Here is a 22,040-nt window from a genome sequence, read left to right on the forward strand (position 1 = left end):
CTTCTCTGCTCCTCCTATTTGCTTACCCACACACGAGAATCATGTTTACAAGGTCCAAGAAGGGATACAACTCCTTTTGGTTAGCGCTGATCGACATTGGTACTTCAGCTAGTAAACACAGACTGCAATCTACAATAGTACAGACGTTGTACACCAGGACTGCTCATGTTAGTACAGAGCATTGGATTATTTGCGTTATTATCCCAATCTCTACACCTAATTGTTCATAGGGATTACCTTCCAACAGTCTTAGCAACGACGCTTGCAGAATGATTTTCGTTTACAACTTTCGACCCTGTCGTTTCCGGATCAGGATCCCTTCCATCATATTGACACATTTACACTTCTCTATCACCACTGAAAGTTTTTAACATCATAATGGAATCACCTAGCATATCACTCATGTACCATACAAATTGTCATGTTCACTAACCGAGGAAGTCTTGTTAGATGTAAGAAAGAACCTGAAGGCCCAAATCTTGCCAGTTTAAATTAATACACGAAAAAAATAAATAGCCACTTGTACTTAGTTTTACAGAGATTATGACTAAAGATAGCTTTCCTCATGTAACGCTGTTCATCTTTCGTTGCGTATGATTGAAATTGGTTCCGTACAATTATAGTTATAAAATACCACACTGTCCATGAAGCACCAAAAGAAAAGTCACTGATGATTAACAGTGAGTTCAAATAATAAAAATTTTGTGCGCTACATGTTATGTAGGCTAAGGAGCTTGCAACAAGCTTCGTATCTGAAATCGTGGAATCGGAGGTGGGAGGGGGAGGAGGGGGGGGGGGGGGGGGGGACAGAAGGAGCACATTTAATAAAAGCACACATAACTTAGTTTCAATAAATTGTTTACTTGCAACGTAAATGACAAGAAACAAATGGCACATTCAAAAATCACGTTTATAACTATCATACATTTACTTACACAACGGTGTCTATGAGTGATACGTCATACGAACGCTGCATGATACATACGTAATAAAGAAATATACACATACAGAGCATAATGATGAGTCGATAATTCCGCCTAATTAAGAGAAAACTGAGTGCAAATCGAAAGCACGCTGTTAAAGTGGCTGGCAGTTTGATTTGCTGTTTCAGCGAGCTTCCCAGCTTCCGTAAACTTAACACACCATCTTTAACGACCAAAATTTCAGTAGAGTGATTGATTTATAATGTGTCTAATGAGAATATAATTTTAGTGTTTTCAGTTATCTGGAACACTCGCCGCTGCAACAGTCCTTAGGTGCAATTTCAGGATTGGAATCCAGTTCTTCAAAATTAAAGACCTCCAACACTGTAGAGCTTCTACAATGAGAATGAAATCCCATCCATAACACAATGCACCCCAAGCGAATCTCTGTTTAAATACAATGCAGTATAATTCTGCAGGCAGTATAGACTACTACTGAGACAAACATCGTACAGTATCATCATTAGAGGACGCTTAATCTATGCCAAACATTTTCCGTTACTATACAGTCATCCGTATGTAGCCTAGAATATTATTTTGGAACAGCTGGTAAGAAGCTGCAAGAATGGTTCATATTTCATCGCCATCACTGAAACAGCACCTCGCTAACTGCCTTGCCGTACTGTACATATACTTATGTTGGAGAGCAAAGCAAGTGATCTGCGTCAGTCATATTAGTGCTTATGTCACTATAAACGGTAATAACTTACTTACTACCAGTCGAAAATTTTGCCATCTTTCAAAATCATCTCTAACACTGAAGCAAACCAAAATGTTTTCAAAGATACCAGAGTTTTCTTATAGTTCGTTGAAGCAGCTTCGTCTTAGATAATATTTGTTGCCACGGTAGCAGTGGCGTTAAGCAGCTTTCGCTGAACAAACGAAGTAAATTATTATTTCTATTATTACAAAGACAGTAAACGATAAAAATAATTTCTACTATGTCGCACAGCACGAAAAATACAACAAACTTTGAATCGATAAATAAATTATGAAAAGTCGCAGCACAAAACGTTCTTAACAGTATCATTGCACATATTTGTTAGTAGCCTTACTGTTTACAGTGAGATAATCATTAATATAATATTCCTAACATGGAAATAGTGGCAACATTTATCCACTTAATCGCAAAGGTTGGCTTCTCGTACGATCTCCTGGCGAAAGCCTTAAATTACGAGGAATACATATTTGTTTGCTCTATTTAATACAACAGGGCATGGAGGAAAGCGCAGAACCATATGGTGGCACACGGTGAACGATATACTACAAAACAATCTACTCACAACGGCTATGTATGAAACTCCAATGTCTTTTTCTGTGCTGCCGATCAGCTGCAGTCATAGCAACTGCTACTCTCATTTGGGTCACGTGGATCTCCACTAGCGAATATTATACTATTTACACAAGAAAATCGTAAGCAGTTCTTGCGGGCAACAGCAGCCGCACATTTAGTACGTCAGAGCTTCGTGGCGTCTGTACACATCAAAACACACACACACACACACACACACACACACACACACACACACAGAGCTCCAAGTCGCAAGCACCTGCGAGATCAAAATGCCTCCTTGTTAGTTACATCTGTCTTGAGAAAAAACTATTTACAAAACTCTTGCTGCACCTGTGTGACGAACAGCCTGTGCAGGCACACCCGCCAAACAATGACTGACCCAACTCGTCACAATATTTCTTGATAACGTGGTTACCTGCTATCTGAAAACGCAAAAATAGTCTTCAATGCAAATTATCACGCCAGAACATTCTATATTTGCACGCCTAATATTTTAAATACCTAACTTTTGCTATATGTAACGGAAGGTTTCTGCGGAACCTCACCACGACTCAAATGGTACAAAGATACACGACATCTGAAATCAGATTAGTTTGGCTTATTCCACAATAGGCTTCCCACAAGAATGTTGCGTCACGTTTTTACATATACTCTTCATTAAATTCAGACTTTAGGCTACAGCACTGTCACCACAGACATTACGTCCTACATTTCTCATTGCTTACACGGCTGCAACAAACATTTCGATTCGAACTGAAATGCGTGAGAGCCGTTTACTTCATTTCTACACAGGCGCTAATTCTGCACTGTGCTTCTCACTTGTACAAGTCCTGTGACCCAAGAAAAAAAATTCTCCTGGCCTTAAGTCACCAACACCGCAATGAACTCTCTTTCGTCGTTCTGTAGCTCGGATATCATACTTTTAAGTGTGAAGTCTCTTATTGCACTCTTTCGCGGTTGTCTTCGACACCACAGCTCCCACCTTTGACTGAAATACTAATAAATATCAGAAATCTAGAAGTATGTAATTGCAGATGATTTTTGAGAAGTCCACTGTGTTATTCGTATGTCACGTATGTACGGCTAAACAGTAGGACCGTTGGCTGCGTTCAGTGCTCGAGATCTGGAAGAGATTCGCACTTGATGTCCAGGAACGCCGCGTGCCGAGCGCCGAGTACTGGATGGACACTTAGGCCCGCGGAGTCGGCTGTGAGAGGCTGCTGCGGTGTGGCTGTTTCGGCTGTGGTGGTGCCGTCCTCAGGAGCGGAGCAGATGCGAGCACGCGCAGGCGAGGTCCTGGGGCTGTGGGTGCGCCGGCTGGAGCCCAGCGGCGCGCCTAGCCTCAGAACCAGTACAGGTCCTTGGACGACTCCTGCACCTGTGCCTCCAGCCCTGGAACACGACAACACACACCATTAGCGAGACCTTGTAGCACTTGGATTCCAAAATGTGGGGTTAGGGGCTGCATCTGCCCTTCTCTCTTTACAAACATGTACGAGGGACATTTCATAAATAATGCACAGATTGGTATTACTCTGGACTGTTTGATACAACAACAATGGCAATTACGTCAGATATAGTCCGTAGCTTGAGGAAGAAGCACGTGTTTTTGTTTTTACAAAATGGTTCAAATGGCTCTGAGCACTATGGGACTTAACATCTATGGTCATCAGTCCCCTAGAACTTAGAACTACTTAAACCTAACTAACCTAAGATATCACACACATCCGTGCCCGAGGCAGGATTCGAACCCGCAACCGTAGCGGTCGCGCGGTTCCAGACGGAAGCGCCTAGAACCGCTCGGCCACTTCGGCTGGCAGTACGGTTGCACGTTGGGTTAATCGTTTTGTGGTGGTCGTATGAGCACAGACGATAATCCAAGACCCGGAAGACGCAAAACGTCAACAGATGAACGAAGTGTGATACTTGTGGCAGATGCTCTTGAAGAAGATCTCAGTGCGAGTTCAAATGGTTCAAATGGCTCTGAGCACTATGGGACTTAACATCTATGGTCATCAGTCCCCTAGAACTTAGAACTACTTAAACCTAACTAACCTAAGGACATCACACAACACCCAGCCATCACGAAGCAGAGAAAATCCCTGACCCCGCCGGGAATCGAACCCGGGAACCCGGGCGTGGGAAGCGAGAACGCTACCGCACGACCACGAGATGCGGGCTCAGTGCGAGTTCGAGGAACTGTCTGAAGTCACGGGAATTCTCCCATCAGTATTCTGTATTCTGGCAAATGATTTGAAGAAGCCAGCCGGAGTGGCCGAGCGGTTCTAGGAGCTACAGTCTGGAACAGCGCGACCGCTACGGTCGCAGGTTGGAATCCTGCCTCGGGCATGGATGTGTGTGATGTCCGTAGGTTAGTTAGGTTTAAGTAGTTCTAAGCTCTAGGGCACTGATGACCTCAGAAGTTAAGTCCCATAGTGCTCAGAGCGATTTGAAACATTTTTTGATTTGAAGATAAGAGAAATTCCTGCGAGATGCATCCCACACTGTTTGACTGCTGAAGAGAAGCACAAACGCTGGACATTGCAACCTTGCTCAAAGAAAGATTCGACCGTGAAGATCAAGGATTCTTGTGTGGAATTGTCGCTATTGATGAAACGTGGATTAGAGACGTTGAACCGGAGTTGAAATCACAGTCCAATGAGAGGAGAGCGTCAGATTCTCCACGTCCAGAAAAATTTCGAAGAAACCAATCAAAGCTCAGTCAAATGATGATTTTTGCTTATGATCGCCAAGGAGTCGTCATGGCAGATAGAGTCCCACGTGGAAAAAGTATCACAGCATTCTACTATGGTAACTTCATGCCCGCCCGGTTGGCCGTGCGGTCAGTTGCACTATGTCGGCGATTGATGCGCAAACAAGTTCTCCACGTACGCGTACACCACCATTACTCTACCACGCAAACATAGGGGTTACACGCGTCTGGTGTGAGACGTTCCCTGGGGGGGGGGGGGGGGGGGGGGGGGAGGGGTCCACCCGGGGCCGAACGGCACAATAACCCTCGGTTCGGTGTTGGGCGGTGGAGGGGTGAAGTGGACTGCGGTAGTCGTCGTGGGGTTTTGGACCACTGTGGCTGCGGCGGGGACGGAACCTCTCCGTCGTTTCTAGGTTCCCGGTTAACATACAATACAGTACAATACAATGGTAACTTCATGCAAAACCTGAGCAGAAAACTGCACAAAACCCGACCTCAGTTGCTAGAAGTTGGAACACTCACTCTCCAAGAAAATGCACGAAGAATGGATGGGAAGTGTTGCCGTATCCTCCATACATCCAGCAAATAAGTCCATCAGACTTCTACTTGTTACCAAGTTGACAAAACCTATGCGTGGACGTCGTTATCTATTTCTGGAAAAGCTTCTACCATCTTTACCTGAGCCATTCGACAGATGAACAGACGTGGTGTCCTGTATGGAATAACAGAGCTTCCGAGACGTTGGGATTCAGTCATAGAGAAGCAGGGAGAGTATACTGAAGGACTGTGAAGAGATATTTAAAAAAAGCAAATAAGTAAAAAAATAGTGCATTATTTATGAAATGTTCTTCGTAACCAAAATATTCAAATTAGTAGGGAGTTGCCATTAGTGTATGACTAATCTCTCAGTGTGAAAGAAATTAACAAAAGAGACCTATCCTTAGCTTGACAAACTTCAGTAGCCCAATTTAACATGATGTTTGTAAATCGCCGGAACAGTTAGTCAGCTCAATAAATCATCGTCTACTTCTACGTTCGTACCACCAAATATTACACTGATTATACATGTAACAAATATGGCTCTAGGAGCCATAATATTCCCTCCAAAATCTCATTTCGTTATTGGGAAAGTAAATGTTAGCTGATGTATGACGCAAGAAGTGAAGTGCAGACATCTTCAGTTAATACTACTTCTCTAACACGTAATTCAGATTTGATCGACATTTATCGCAGTAATTCTCCATAGTAAGCTATCTTACACAAAATTTTGATTCGTTTCATTACCTTTCTAAAGAGCGGTGAATGGTCTCAGAAAATACTGGAAAAAAGCGTTACAAAGAAAGTATACTGTGCAACAAAATTAAAGGATCACTTTTTCGAAACGCGGTAGGTGTTTCCCACAGCGGCATGTAAGTTTCAAATTTGACTCAAAGGTGTCTACAACATTCCTCTGTAATGGTACAGAAGCATGGCAACCTGTGACGTCACCTTCGGGCTCGGCGATACTTCGAACAGCAAAGTGTCGACACATGCGAAAGAAAGGCTACAGTTCAGAAGCTCATCTGACGTGTAAGATGTGTTAACGGCTAACGGCGTCACATTGTCTCCAAATTGCACCACAGTTCTGCTCAGCAACACCGTGGACGTATCATACCATGGGAAGGTCGTCGCATCCCCTCTTACCCACATTTCAGCCCTTCTTTGTCTCCTTCGCGATCGAGGCCAAGACTGTGACGCCCAGTATTAAACTCACGCGCTTTTCTTCTGGGTGGCCGAGAAGAAGATTTCAGACGCATCGCCGCTCAGAATCGACAAAAGTATTTACTGAAGTTAACGAAGACGATGTTGGCCTGATGTACTCGACGATGCCCTTTAGCTACACTGTTTAAAGGATCGTCCTAAGAAATACCAAATTAAGATCAGCCTGAAGTTGCCTAAATAAGATGAAACCCGTAGTTGATAAATAAAAAAACTAAAATTGCAACCAAGACTGTTTTCATTTAATACTTAGAGGGTGGCAAAAGAAAGGACTTAAATGGAACTCCTTTTTCCTACGGGCGTACACACCCGCACATTTCGAGGTCGAAAAGGGCAGATGTCAGTGTGACGAGCAACAGGACGACATTTTTGACAACCTTTGACGCTGCTAACATCTCTGGACGTGACAACCCTTCTCTAAGAACACTGTGAGGCTGCATCTCCATTGAACGTAATCGCATCCCTTTGGAGTGCAGCGCGACTGCAATTGTTGCTCACGTGTACAGTATGGAACTACTAGTAACAGTTCAAAATCAACTGAGAAAATTTGAAAGTAATTTGAAGCATCAAAGGGTGCTTATGTTTTTTAAATCCTCCTATTTGACGCCCTCCTGTAGCGGAATCACGGAAGGGTGAGAACACACGCGTGAAAACAAGGGCAAAAGGTCCCTCTAAGATCCCCCCCCCCCCCCCGCTGCCACCCCTCCCCCCACTTCAGCAAAACCTCAGTGGCACTCATCCACATTCACTGAGGATTTTAAAATGTGTGCATTAAACCTACGAAGTAGTTCTAAAACCTGGAGGCAGCCAACTGGCATCAGAAGGGTGTAAAGTGGTTGCCAGTCAGCAGACATGTAGGTCTAACTCACAGTTGTCCTCTGTAAAGGCCCATTTTTAAAGACCTCAATAAATGTGGGCAGGTGCTACCGAAGATACTGCCGAACGCATGAGAGGGGGCGGGGGTCTCAGAAGAAGCCTTTGTCATTGTATTCACATATGTGCTAGTGTCGCACCTCTCCGTGATTATACGGCAGGAGAGATTGAAACAAGAGGGCTGAAAATGCACAAGCACCCTTTGCTGCTTCAGTTCACGCTCAAATTTTGTCGAATGATTTTGAACGATCCCTAATGGTTCCATTAAGTACACGAGAGTGAAAACAGCGGTCGCGCTGCACTCTAAAGGGGTGCCATCACGTTCAGTGTGGATGCCGAGAGAGTTTAAAAAGTCTAGGGGTGTCAGCAGCATGAAAGGAGTCAAGAACGTCGCACTGTTTTTACCGCGATATGTGCAGGAATCAACGCGACAAGGAAAGGTGTGATTTCATTGACTCCCTTTATGCCACCCTCTGACGCCTTTTCGTGTCGACTTTGAGCGGCAGTGTGTCAAGTGTTTTCCTCCGCCACTTGCAGGGTGTAAATTTTAAGTTGACAGAGCAGAATAACTCGAAAAATAAGCTTCAAATGAAAAAATGTGTAGAATCCAAAGTTATTTTCGAGGGGGACATCTGTTGGTGCTAAAATTAGCCCGCCACCCCAGCCCCCTGGGTGTGGGGCGGGAGGAACTTTAAAATCTCAAATGGGAAACCCCATTTTTTATTGCAGAAGCAGATTCTACATTTAAAAAAACGACGTACATTTTGTCTTAAACATTTCTTTGATTCTTGGTAGTTGGCCCTCTAATTCAAGGAAATCCATGTTCTCATTTTTGCATGGAAAATGATTACGGATAGATAAAAAATACTTATTTACTTCGTAAATTTTGATTCGCTAAAACTAAAACTCTCCCTCTCCCCCCCCCCCCCCCATAGGGTGGGGTTTGAGAGAGAGGAATTATAGCTTTACAAATGTTCATCCAAATATTAATTTTTTCCACAGATTCGGATGGTCATGAGGCCACACAACTTTATATAGCAAACAGATTATCGAACTAGCTAGAATGAAATTCTCACTCTACAGCGGAGTGTGCACTGATATGAAACTTCCTGGCAGATTAAAACTGTGTGCCGGACCGGTAAAGCACTTGCCCGCGAAAGGCAAAGGTCTCGGTCCGGCACACAGTTTTAATCTGCCAGGAAGTATCTAACTAGCTAACTAACTAACCAAACATCCTACTTACTGACGAGTGAACTCATTAACTCACAGAGTAAACAAAGTAAAAGACTAACTGAGGAAGAGACTAACCCACTCGCCAGCTAAAGATGAACATATTCCCCTTTAAGATTTTCTTGAATTACAGAGCCAACTACCAAGAATGAAAACAAATGCTTAAGACAAAATGTACGTAGTTTTTTATGTAGAATCTGATTCTGCAATTAAAAAATGGGGGGTTCGTATTTGAAATTTTAAAGTTGCCTCCCACCCCACCCCCAGGGGGCTTTGTGGTGGGCTAATTTTAGGACCAGCAGATGTCCTCCTCGAAAATAATCAAGTTTGGATTCTACATATTTTTTCCTGTGAAGCTTATTTTTAGAGTTATTCTGGTTTGTCAACTTAAAATTTACACTCTGTATACGAAAACCGCGTCATTTCAACCCTGGGTGTCGCCGTTCTTGACCCTATCGCAGAGGCGTCAAAATAAGGGGTGAAATATGGGTAATAGGGCGTCAGCCTAAATTCCCATCGTGCGACACATCCACTATGACGCTGGGTAGAATAGTGGTGAAATTTGGTGCCAATGAGACATCATTATGGTTCAAATGGCTCTAAGCACTATGGGACTTAACATCTGAGGTCATCAGTCCCCTAGACTTAGAACCACTTAAACCTAACTAACCTAAGGACATCACACACATCCATGCCCGAGGCAGGATTCGAACCTGCGACCGCAGCAGCAGCGCGGTTCCAGACTGAAGCGCCTAGAACCGCTCAGCCACAGCGGCCGGCAGACAATATTAACCCGTCTTCCAACATACATGAACATCTGATTTCCACCGTCACCAAAACTGCAGAATACGAACGTCTCCTGCGAGTGGGCAAAGTATTCTAGAATGCTTGTGCAAGGGAGAGACTATAGTTACTACTGTTAGTCGCATTCACTAGACCAATCTGTCATTACAATTCAGAATGAAAAACTGTAAACATGGGCTGTGCCGTAACAACACCTGCTAAAGTAGAATGACGTAGTATTTGCTGAAACATTCATTCAGAAAAGTGTTGCTGGCTAATTGCTTACACAAAATAGAATGACAGCGTGTTAAAAGAAACTTCTAACGATTCAGGAAACCGAGAGGACAGTTCACTAAATCTGGAAAGTAGTGCAACATCTTCATCTTCTTATGGTAAATAGCTAGTAAATCAACTGTGAAATTAGCTTCTGCCCTATAATGTGAATATAAAATTAAACGGATTAAAATGTAAAATACTGAAATCTATACTCCTTAAGCATTATATATTGGTGACTGAACAGGCACAAGTCCTATACAATAGCGAGTCAGGTCTCGTTTGACGAGGGAAGCAATCAAGTAATGTGTCGCCCACTTCACTCATCCTTCCCTACGACAGTCGGACACACTTCGATGTAACGAGTGCTGCTGAAGTACAGTGTCCTACTCAAACGTTTTCGAGAAATCGAAGTTCAAAGCTTTGCGTGCCCGTTGAACACCAACAGAGAGCGCCAGTCATCGAGCAGCAGAATTGACGCAACCAGCTCGGACGGGAAACTGCAAATCTGCCCATCCTGCGATCCTGTCACGTGACAGGAACCACCATAACCACTACAACGAGTCAGGTTATTTCGGAACTGAATAGCAGTGGTGTTGATGCCGGAGCTGCTGCTTCTACTGCTGCTGCTGACGACGACGAAGACAACGATGGTCAGGATGATTACTCTTATTGTTTCTTGCTGAAGAGAAATGTTTGGTTGTGGTGATACTGGTGTTTGGTAGAGGATCAGGAAGAAATACGACATTATGGAAATCGAGCTCTGTCATGAAGATTCGTAGAGCGCCGCCTTGGCTCGTCGCGCTTAATGCTACTGCTCAGTGGCTGGCGCTCTCACATGGTATTCAACAGTCTCGTAAAACTAGGAACTTCGATTTCTCCAAAAAGTTTAGAAGAACATTATACTACAGGCAGCATGCTTTACTACAATCGTGCGAAAGATGAGCAAAATCGGAGACTCGTTGGGCGCATTCTTCTTATTAGAACGATTAAAAAGACGTGCGTACGCTCGAGTAGTTGGCTTCATCAGTCGCCGCTTGCAGTCTCTCAGTCCAACCGACGCTTAACTCGGTACGCCAACAATTCAACAATGATCTGACGACATGAGATGACACACTGCGCCATATTTACACTGAGATGACAAAAGGCATGGGGTGCTTTTTGGTATCGTGTCGGACGTCCTTTTGCCCAGTTTAGTGCAGAAAATCGACGTGGCATGGACGCAGCAAATCGTTGGAAGTCCCCTGCACAAATGTTGACCCATGCTCCCTACATAACCGTCCATAAGTGTGAAAGTGTTACCGGAACAGGATTCTGAGCACCAACTGACCTCTCGATTATTTCCGATAAATATTCGATGGGATTCACGTCGGCGATCTGAGTGGCTAAATCGCTCGCTCGAATTGTCCAGAATGTTTCACAAACCAATCGCGAATAATTGTGGCCTGGTGATATGGCGGATTGTCACCATAAAAACTTCATCGTTGTTCGGGAACATGTCTGGTCTCGGAAACTGACATACTGCCGTGAGAACGGTGTGCTGGCCACATGCCCCTCCATATCGGCATCCAGTGACGCCTGTGGTATGAGGATGGCTTGGCGGCCGGTCGGTACCGTTGCGCCTTCATGGACTGTTCGGGAGGAGTTTAGTTTTTAGTTTTTGGGAACATGAAGTCCATGAAAGACTGCAAATAGTCTCTAAGTAGTCGAACATAATCATTTCCAGTCTATGGTCGGTTCAGTTGGACTATAGGACCCAATCCGTTCCATGTAAACGCACTCCACGTCATTATGGAGCCCCCGTCAGTTTACACAGTACCTTGTTGACGACATGGGTCCATGGCTTCGTGGGGTCTGCGCCAAACACGATCGCTACTGTCAGGTCTTACCAATTGAAATAGGGACTCATTTGACCAGGCCATGGTTTTCCAGTCGTCGATGGTCGAGACGGTATGGTCACGAGCACAGGAGAGCCGCTGCAGGCGATGTTGTGCTGTTACCAAAGGCACTCGCCTTCTGAATCCATAACCCATTAGCGACAAATTTCTCCGCCCCGTCCTAACGGATACCTTCGTCGTACGTCCCATATTGATTTCTGCAGTTATTTCACACAGTGTTGTCTGTTAGCAGTGACAACTGTGCGCAAATGCCGCTGCTCGTAGTTGTTCAGTGGAGGTCGTCGGTCACTGCGTTGCCCATGGTGACAGATAATGCCTGACATTTAGTATTCTCGGCACACTCTTCACGCTTTGGATCTCGGAATACTGAATTCCTAAACGATTTGAGAAATGGAATGTCCCATACGTCTAGCTCCAACGACAAACCGGCGTTCAGAGTCTATTGATTGCAATCTTCCGGCCATAGTCAAGTCTGAAACCTTTTCACGTGAGTCATGTGAGTACAAACTATAGATCCGCCAATGCACTGCCCTCCTACACCTTGAGTAAGCGATTTGTATACGAGGTGCGACAATAAAGTAATGAGACTGATTTTCTTTGCAAGACGTGGCAACCCTGCAGGCTTGCGTAGGCACAATATCTTTGACCTTGGTCTATAAGCCGTTTCTAGCCCAAGAGGCACATGGATGCAACTGCTCAGTCGTGAGTTGTGCTGTAATACGTTAACACTTGTTTGTGTCTCTCGTCACGGAAATGGAACCGCATAATATTGCGCAACGGTATGCCTTTTCTTTTTGCGTTAAATTGGGTGAAAACGCGACGACAACTTACGGTAAGCTTCAGAGAGGGCTTTTGGAGAGGTTATGTCAAGAGCTCAAGTTTTTCGTTGGCATAAAGTGTTTAGTGAAGGCAGAACGAATGTTGAGATGAAGACAGCAGTGGACGACCATCAACCTCACGGACGGATGTCAACTTGGCCAAGGTGCATGAACTCGTACGATCTGGTCAAAGATTATCCATGAAAATGATTGCAGAAGAACATCAATCGAGAAACGGTTCGTCTAATGATAACTGAAGTCTTGGTATGTGAAAGATTTGTGCAAAAATGGTCCCCAAAAATCTCACACGACAACAGCGAGAAACACGGAAAAATGTGGCAGCCGATCTGTTGGAGCAAACGGAAATCAACCCATAATTGTTGAGCTGTGTTATCACTGGTGATGAAAGTTGGTTTTTTCAGTACAATCCAGAGACAAAACGCCAAAGTTTGCAATGATGCTCAAAGGGATCACCCGGATGAAAAAAAGCTCGTCAAAAGTGGAATGCGTGCTTGTGTGCTTCTTTGATTCCAAGGGAATTGTTCATAAAGAGTGGGTGCCTCCTGGACAAACAGTTAACCAATATCACTACAAAGAAAGTTTAGAAAGACATCGTAAAAGCGTTCTTCGTGTCTGTGCCAACATTGCTGATAATTGGATTCTGCATCACGATAATGCACCGTCCCATATTGCTCTGTCAGTACAGTTATTTATAACTTCAAAACAAATTTCAGTACTATCACAGCCACCTTATTCACCAGATATCGCTCCGTGCGCCTTTTTTCTATTTCCAAGAGTCAAAACGGCGGTCCAGGGACACCATTTTCAAACAACACAAGATCTCCAAAAAGCTGTGACGAGGGTCTTGGAGGATATTCCAGAAGATGAGTTCCAGAAATGTTACCACCAATGGCAGAAGCGCTGGAAAAAGTGTGTGCAGTCAGAAGGGTACTGCTTTGAAGGAGACGACACTAAACTTGACTAAAACGGTAAGCAACATTTTTTTCACAGCAGTCTCATTACTTTACTGTCACACCTCGCATGTGCATATCGCTATCTCATTACTTTGTCAACTCATTGTATTTGAGTACTTGATTGCCCGGCTGGCAACGTCTGTAAATTCGTGTCGGTGAGTCGTGTGAACAGTTTTTGTGCAGCAAGGTGTCGTCTGCAGAATCGGTGGAGATAGGGGGAGCAGTTAGCTTACAGTCAGCGTACTGTGGAGAGCGTGGTGCGTCGCAGCTGATCAGACGGCGGCTGGGGAGACGACACGTGCAATATTCGCCCCCCCCCCCCCCACCACCATCGCCCCTCCCATGCCGCGGACCCCATCGCTTTGTTTGCGCAATATTAGTCTTGGAGTGGCCCCCGCTGAGCGGAAAATGCGAACATCAGCCCTCTCATGTTGGGGTGTGCAGCAGCACATACTTCCTAGGGGCGCAGGGTCACGGCTTGTCGTGGCGAACACACGGATGCGTCGGGGGTTAGGGGGTGCTTCTCTCCATGTGATTACACCTCAAGTGCCGATTCGAGAGGCACGTTATTGAACGTCTACAGAAGAGGCTCTATCAGTTCCACGTTTAAAATCAGGCGGCCTTCCATAGTGTAAAAAAAAAATTGGTCTGCTCTAAAATAAATCGAGGTGTTATCGGCTGTACGCACGTGCATAATAGATAGCTCCGAATTGACGTAAATTCTTATCCTGGGAAAGTCAGCTACTGATCGCTTGTTGCAAACATTTCGCTGTATTCTGAATATTTCCAACGAGATAGAGTGCACGTACCACTTAAAGAGTGCAAAAAGAGACACCTTTAACTAATGCAGTGATTCCCAAACATTTCCGGCTCCTGTAATTCATCAAAAATTTTTCCGCGGTGCCATTAGTCGCAACACTGGTCTATCTGCCGCTGCTGAAGTGCAGTTAATGCGCTTAGATTAGTTTTCAAATAAAATAATAAATGAAACACATTTTAAATTCACAAACTATTTATTGAACAGGTTTATTATTAACATGGAATACGAAGATTTTTTGGGAATTAATAGGTGTACACGTACCCTCTTTTCCTGTTTCACGTAATCAGAACTTCATGCCACGTGCCTTACAATGTGTTACGAAGTCAATGAATTTTTATGCGTTGTGGAGGTATGTGTTCCTGCTGCAGAACATTTGTAATAAAATGTTTATCGGTCGGAACCGCTAAAAACTCTGCACTTTTTACAACTTAAGCACAATTTTTGTAGTACCCAAACAACTCAGTCACAAGTCGTTTTTAGCACAACACGTCATTCTCTAAGAGGTAGTGTTTCTCTCTCTCTCTCTCTCTCTCAATTGTTAAATCCTCATTAAACATTAAAACCTTCCACACAAACAGAATTCAGCCACTGATAAGCAAAAAACAAAAAATGGTACGCTTACTGCATACATCGAAGAAAGACGTTTTTAGCACTCATAATCTGATGTACAGACACCCACTACGCCTTCATAGTATCGTCTACGACGTATAGCTCTAGGACCTAAATAAAAAGTAGGTTCTGAAATATTTTTGGCAAGTACTGTTCCACAGCTGCAAAATATCTAGTAAAAGGCAAATTTATTACGTACACCATCAGTTCCAGTATAATTTTTATTAAAATGTGCTTCTAGTTTCCGTCTATGTTTACCATCTTCTGTCAGTGGCCAAAAATTCGTTGTAGCATTTTCTTTGCTGTTGTATTAAATATAGTTGCATTAATATTGACTGCCGGCCAGTGCGGCCGAGCGGTTTTAGGCGCTACAGTCTGGAACCGTGCGACCGCTACGGTCGCAGGTTCGAATCCTGCCTCGGGCATGGATGTGTCTGATGTCCTTAGGTTAGTTAGGTTTAAGTAGTTCTTAAGTTCTCGGGGACTGATGACCTAAGCAGTTAAGTCCCATAGTGCTCGCCCGCATCTCGTGGTCGTGCGGTAGCGTTCTCGCTTCCCACGCCCGGGTTCCCGGGTTCGATTCCCGGCGGGGTCAGGGATTTTCTCTGCCTCGTGATGGCTGGGTGTTGTGTGCTGTCCTTAGGTTAGTTAGGTTTAAGTAGTTCTAAGTTCTAGGGGACTTATGACCACAGCAGTTGAGTCCCATAGTGCTCAGAGCCACCATCCCATAGTGCTCAGAGACATTTCATTTTCAATATTGACTCATGTAGCCAAACTTCAGCAGTGACATGTAATACAAATAATGACACTACAATGCTTACGTACGTACAGGGCGATCAGCTGCCCCTACCTACGTGTTTTACACAACTCGCAACGCCTTCAAGAACCACGCACGACATTTTCATATTCTCTCGCTCGCTAAGCACAAACTGTGAGTACCACAGAAAAAATGTAGAGAACATTCTTGTAAGAACTTTAATGGACGTATTTTTTGTACTGGGATACCTTTTCGCTAGAGACTGTAGTTTTCCAATTATTCAAGAAATATTTACAAAAATGACCTTCAAATGCGTTTGTCTTGATAACTCGAAAACCGTGATAGCCCGCAAAAACGTATTCCAGTACTGAATTTAACTACATTAATTTTCCTACTAAAAGGTCCTATTCATTTTTTTCTGTGGGACTAATAGTTTGCATGTAGTGACTGAGAGAATACGAAAATCCCGCACATTGTATTTGAGGGTGTTGCAGGTTGCATAAAACCCACAGCTGAATCACCCTGTATTTCTCATCTGCCTGTATCAGCTTTACTTGAAATACAGTGTGGCTACTGAACCATTAGACAGCTCATAAGACAAATAGTCTATACCGGGGACAACACAACTTCGCGGATCTCAGTGACTCTTGAATTATAATACGGCGCTTCTCTGAAAACGACGTGAAAAGAAAAAAGTCTGTTGTTAATGATGAGTGAGCGATATACTTGTACCTTGCATCGTCTGAAAAGTGTGTCTGAAGGACTGGATCAAACAGTAGAGAATAAGATGTGAAAGGGGGCAATAGGAAGGGAGGAGGGGGGGAGGGGCGTTGATAAAGATATACTAAAAACGAATCGTTTCGACTCTTTGATCGTCAGTTTAAAATACTGAGGAATTAATAGAAACAGCAACAATCCGGTTACTGTTGCGTCCAGTTTTTATTTTATATGGCTGTATGATGTGTGGGTTACATATCCAGCTACTTTTACACAATCTGATGATGCCCCAAAAGGGTTAAACGTCTTGATGGATTACGAATCACGGGGGACTCTATTACCTGTCCTTATTGGGCTCGATCTCTCTCTCTTTTTCACTCTTTCTCTCACTCTCTGTCTGTGTCTCTGCAGAACTCAGGGAAAAGTACTTCGAACTGCTGCAGATGTCTCTACAGCAAGGAGAAACGAATTATTATCGATAGAAAGCTTTAGATTTATCGACAAAGAGGGTACCTTGTGAAGCCTGAAGTCTGAAGCCTTTCGCCCATTGCACCCAGACGGCTGGGGTCGGGGAAAGGAAAAAGATTTCAATAAGAGCCGATTAGCGGCGACGCGTAACGCGAGTAGAGTTTCGGGCGGGGGGGAGGGGGGGGGGGGGAGGGGAGAGGAGAGGAAACCGAATCCGCCGTGTCACTCGTCGCCCCTGCAGGCCGCTTTTTAATTACACCGGCCAGCTATATTGCACTCTGACCGCCGCACACGTCACTGCACCGAGAATTCAAATAAATTTTGATTGGTTTTCGCGGGAGGCTCAGACGGCTACCGGGGAGGGTGGCGGCGCATTGACGGCCCGCGATATTGAAAACCCGCCTGAGGGGGACTGGGGTCGGGTGAGGGGTTGGGGGTGCGTATCGTGTTGCACGGCCGCCTGCCCTCAACAGGTGACCGGGCGCGACCCCCTGCGCAGTATTTATTAGCGAGTAATGTTGCGCAAACAATGCGCTCCGCTTCACGCTGGGGTAAGCACCCCCGTGCCCGCTTTTGTTGCCTTTTACACTCGGCGCTGCGACCCCTGCATCCCACTGGAGGGTGAGTCCTCCCACCGCGGCTTCCGCACCATTTCTAAAACGAATGACCTGCAGTAAAGAAACGGACCAATAGGCCCATTTGTTCTGCACTAAACGCATAATCGCATCTCTGTATGTGCAGGTGTTACCACCATAGAGTGCACTCCAGCTGTAAGCTTCGTAAAATAGTGTTAAATGGCTAGAATGATACTCTGAAACACGCATATTCAGGATTACTGGCGCAAATATTACGATCTGTCTTTCTTAGTCTCCCTTGTTTTCTTTTTCTTCGGAAGGATATATGTCTAGTCTATCTGTAGCAGCATCTCCTTCGTTATACAAAGTGGCGCACATAAAACCGGCCCCTGCGCTGAAAGGAATTTGAATGAAGAAAATCAACATACATCATCGCTTTCTTAAATTTTTATTGCACAGTTTCATTATTAACTAGTTTAAGTAACAGATTTACTTTTATAAGTTTAATAAGCGTATTTTAGAAAGGAATTTAAAGTCTGTGTTCAAAATGTTCTCCGCCAACAGCCAAGCAAAGTTGTGCACGTCGAAGCATTTTAAGGAAAACACTTTTCACAACTCTTTGAGGAAAATCATCACATATGTTGTTTTTTAAGAGGGGGTAGGACGTCAAACAGGCCGACTTGGAGCAGGAGAGTCACCACAGGACATTTTAATTTCTACTGCCTATACTTTTACAAATAAATTCACAAAACTTTTTTGCCATGACCAGGAAGGATTGAGGATTTACCCTCATGGCAGTGAAAGTTCAAAAACGTAGCAAAATACCTTTGTTTACATTTGAAATTTTATCATTTTTTCACTTATTACTGGCTCCATTTGTTGCTATAGGTACCCTTTTCTTCCTAAGTAAGAGAGATTCTTCGATGAATTTTTCATAGCGTACAAACAGTAGTTACAGGTGTATGAAACTCTAGAATTTTCCAAATCTATTAAAAAAACTGTGGAAAAAATTGAGATAATTAACTATAAAACTTGAGTTTTTTCTAAACTTGAAGTTTAAAATGTAATAGTTCATTCATTTTTTTCATAAATTTAATAACTTCTAGAGTTTCATACACCTGTAACTATGGTTTGTATGCTGTGCAAAAGTCATCGAAGACTCTCTTTTACTTAGAAAGAAAAGTGCACATACAGCAACAAATGCAGCCAGTAGTAAGTGAAAAAATGATGAAATTTCACACGTAAAAAAAAGTGTTTTGATACGTTTTTGAGCTTCCACTGCTATGAGTATGAATCCTGAATCCTTCCTGGTCATGCTGTTAAAGTTTTATTTGTAAAAGTATAGACACTGGAAATTAAAATGTCCTGTGGTGCCTCTTCTGCTCCAAGTTGGCCCGTTTGACGTCCTACCCCCCCCCCCCCCCCCCCTCCCCCCTTGATGTGTCAAGTGTTCTGGATTGTTGCGGTAGACTCTAGCCTTTAGAAGATTGTTGCGGTAGACTCAAGCCTTTAGAAATCCCCAGAGTTAAAAGTCACATGGTGACCAGTCGGGAGAGTGGGGTGGCCACAAGACTAATTGTTCTCTCTTCTGTAAAATCAGTATCTATACGAGATAGAACAAATCCGACGTATGAGAAGTTGCCCCATCTTGCTGGAAATATGCACAACATTTTTCGTTTGGAGTTATCAGAGCCGAAATTTCAATGTAGAATTGCAAGTCGCCGGCCGGAGTGGCCGAGCGGTTAAAGGCGCTACAGTCTGGAACCGCACGACCACTACGGTCGCAGGTTCGAATCCTGCCTCGGGCATGGATGTGTGTGATGTCCTTAGGTTAGTTAGGTTTAAGTAGTTCTAAGTTCTAGGGGAGTTATGACCACAGCAGTTGAGTCCCATAGTGCTCAGAGCCATTTGAACCAATTGCAAGTAAACATGTGTGTTGACATTTCTTTAACGTCAGTACCGCCATTACACTGTTGTTTATTTACAGTGATACACTTACACTTCCACAATCATGATTTCGGCTTCAAAGTGCCATTATCAACGGCTGAAGACAAAATTACACTTGATAATGGCACTTTGAAGCCGGAATCATGATTGTGTAAGTGTAAATGTAACACTGTAAATAAACAACAGTCTAATGGCGGTACTGACGTTAAAGAAATATATTATGACTGTGGCCCGGCATTATGAAAAAAATTGTGTGTGTTGATAGTTTCGTTGAAGAACAATGGCCCGATAATTCTGTTACCAGATACAGCACACCATAGACCAATTTTTAAATCACGTAACGGCTTTTGCAGCGTGCCATGATCATTCTCTGTAGCCCAGTGTCTTCTGTTTTGCGAATTAACGTAACCCGACAGATGAAACCAGGCTTCATCCTTCGAAAAAAGGAGGAACGGATCAAGATGAGCCGGCCGAAGTGGCCGTGCGGTTAAAGGCGCTGCAGTCTGGAACCGCAAGACCGTTACGGTCGCAGGTTCGAATCCTGCCTCGGGCATGGATGTTTGTGATGTCCTTAGGTTAGTTAGGTGTAACTAGTTCTAAGTTCTAGGGGACTAATGACCTCAGCAGTTGAGTCCCATAGTGCTCAGAGCTATTTGAACCATTTGGATCAAGATGTCCCCCAGCGACATTTTCCAGCAACTAATTACAGTAATGTGTACGCCTACCCTTCTCCGCTTCTTTGATTTTCTGAACAACACTCACACGGTAAGGTTTTATTTTCAAGCCATGAAGGATGCGTTGACATGACCTGCAAGATATTCTACATTGCTGTGATGATCATCGTGTTGACTTGTAGGGATTTTTTTCAATGTTTGCACAACTTCAGGTGTACGTACAGTCGGAGCCTTATTTCTCTTTGAATTAACAACATTGTCTGTCGAACGCCACTTTCTCACTAGATCCTGAATCGTTGATTTTGCAGGAATATTACTTTCAGGAAACTTCTCATGAAAAGTGTCACGAGCAGCTTTAATGGATTCAGACTGCACATATTCTTCAACAATGAACACACGTTCTTCAATTGAGTAAGGCGTGACAATGAAGTACACGGTTTATAACGACTATTTTCCGTATGAACTACTCACACGCTACTGCTGTTGGAAGCTGACAAGCTAGTAATGCTATTCACGCGCGTTCGCAATCCGGTTCGGGCCGGTTTTATGTGTCCCAATCTGCACAATATTGCAGTGCCTATGTAATGCAGAAGTGAGATGCAAAGTTCCTTCAGTCATGCATGCATGCATGTCGGAAGGAACAGGTGCTGCGGCGAGTACAGCCGTTATGAAATACATGAAATGTGTTCGCGGTTGCGAATATGAACAAGCAGCAGCTGTATAATCGAATGACGACAGTGAAAATTTGCGCCGGACCGGCAGTCGAACCCGGATTTCCCGCTTATCGTTGGCGGTCGCCTAACCATAAGGCTATCCGAGCACGGTTCACGGCAAGACCCAAACTTCAATACGTCGTCAACCATATGTCTCCAACTTGCACTCGTATATTCCCATACAGGAGAGACATTTTAATGGTAAGTCACTTGCAACGTTTCGACGGATAAATACGATGCTGCAGTCCCTCCTTTGTTCAGAAGTACGATGCGAAGTTCCTTCGCCTGTACTAGAATATACTGTACATAATGGATATACGAGCACAGGTTGTAGACACATGGTTGACGACAGAGGGAAATTTGGATCTGGCTGTGAGGGTGCTCGAATGCCTAATGATAAGGCAACAGCTCGCTATAAACGGCAAATACGGGTTCGACACTTGGTCTGGTACACATTTTCATTGTTGTCATTCCATTATACAGCTGATGGTTGTCCATATTCGCAACTGCGAAAGCATTTCATGTACCTACTTCGTTAATCTCCTCATTAGACCATGCAATGTTTCCTTCTCTTCTGTAGCACCAGAAAGGGTTTCCGTCGATTTTCATTCTCTCTTAATTTCTCTGATGCTAACTTTAACTTGCTAAGTCACTCCGCAGCATAGCATGCGAAAACCATTTTTTACCCTGCTTAATCTTGAATTTAATTTTCTGTCACGCTGCCCTTCTTTAAATCTTTTCAATGTCCTCAGTCAGTCCTGTCTGCTAAGGATCACTTAATGCAGCAATATTTCAGAAAATAACGGGGAAGTTAGTGTAGGCAGTCTGCTTATTAGATCTGTTGCAGCTACTAAGTGTTCTGCAAACAAAACGCAGTCTTGGTTCTCCTTCCTTCCTCACAACATTAGTACGTGATGGATCCCACTTCCGCTCTTCGTATTTGTAATATGTAGGTGCTTAGTTGATTCGATAACCTTTGAAATGGTGTGATTATAGTGCAACAGGAATTTAACGTTTTTTTTTCTTTTTTTTTTTTTGTACTCGTGTAGAGGACATCAAACTTTTTATTCGTTAAAGTTAATTTGTCGCACCATGCAGATATCTCCTGTAATATTTCTGCAATTCGATTTGATCTTCTGACAACTATTGCACACGAAATGATC

At 43.8% G+C, this 22,040-nt stretch overlaps 1 protein-coding gene across 2 annotated transcripts in view; it reads right to left on the bottom strand.

The window, feature by feature from the left end:
• Nucleotides 1-841: 841 nt before the first annotated feature.
• The window catches only part of LOC126419105 (protein vestigial-like), a 535,228-nt gene continuing 514,029 nt past the window's right edge, over nucleotides 842-22,040 (bottom strand). The window contains exon 6 of one of the 2 annotated variants that reach the window (XM_050086203.1): nucleotides 842-3,669. In XM_050086203.1, the coding sequence (XP_049942160.1) occupies nucleotides 3,387-3,669 (283 nt within the window). In that variant the 3' untranslated portion in view covers nucleotides 842-3,386. The remainder of the gene's footprint in view (nucleotides 3,670-22,040) is intronic. The other variant, XM_050086204.1, reaches the window with a different exon arrangement.

Source organism: Schistocerca serialis, chromosome 9, assembly GCF_023864345.2.
Source record: "Schistocerca serialis cubense isolate TAMUIC-IGC-003099 chromosome 9, iqSchSeri2.2, whole genome shotgun sequence".
In the NCBI taxonomy this organism is placed as follows: domain Eukaryota; kingdom Metazoa; phylum Arthropoda; class Insecta; order Orthoptera; family Acrididae; genus Schistocerca; species Schistocerca serialis.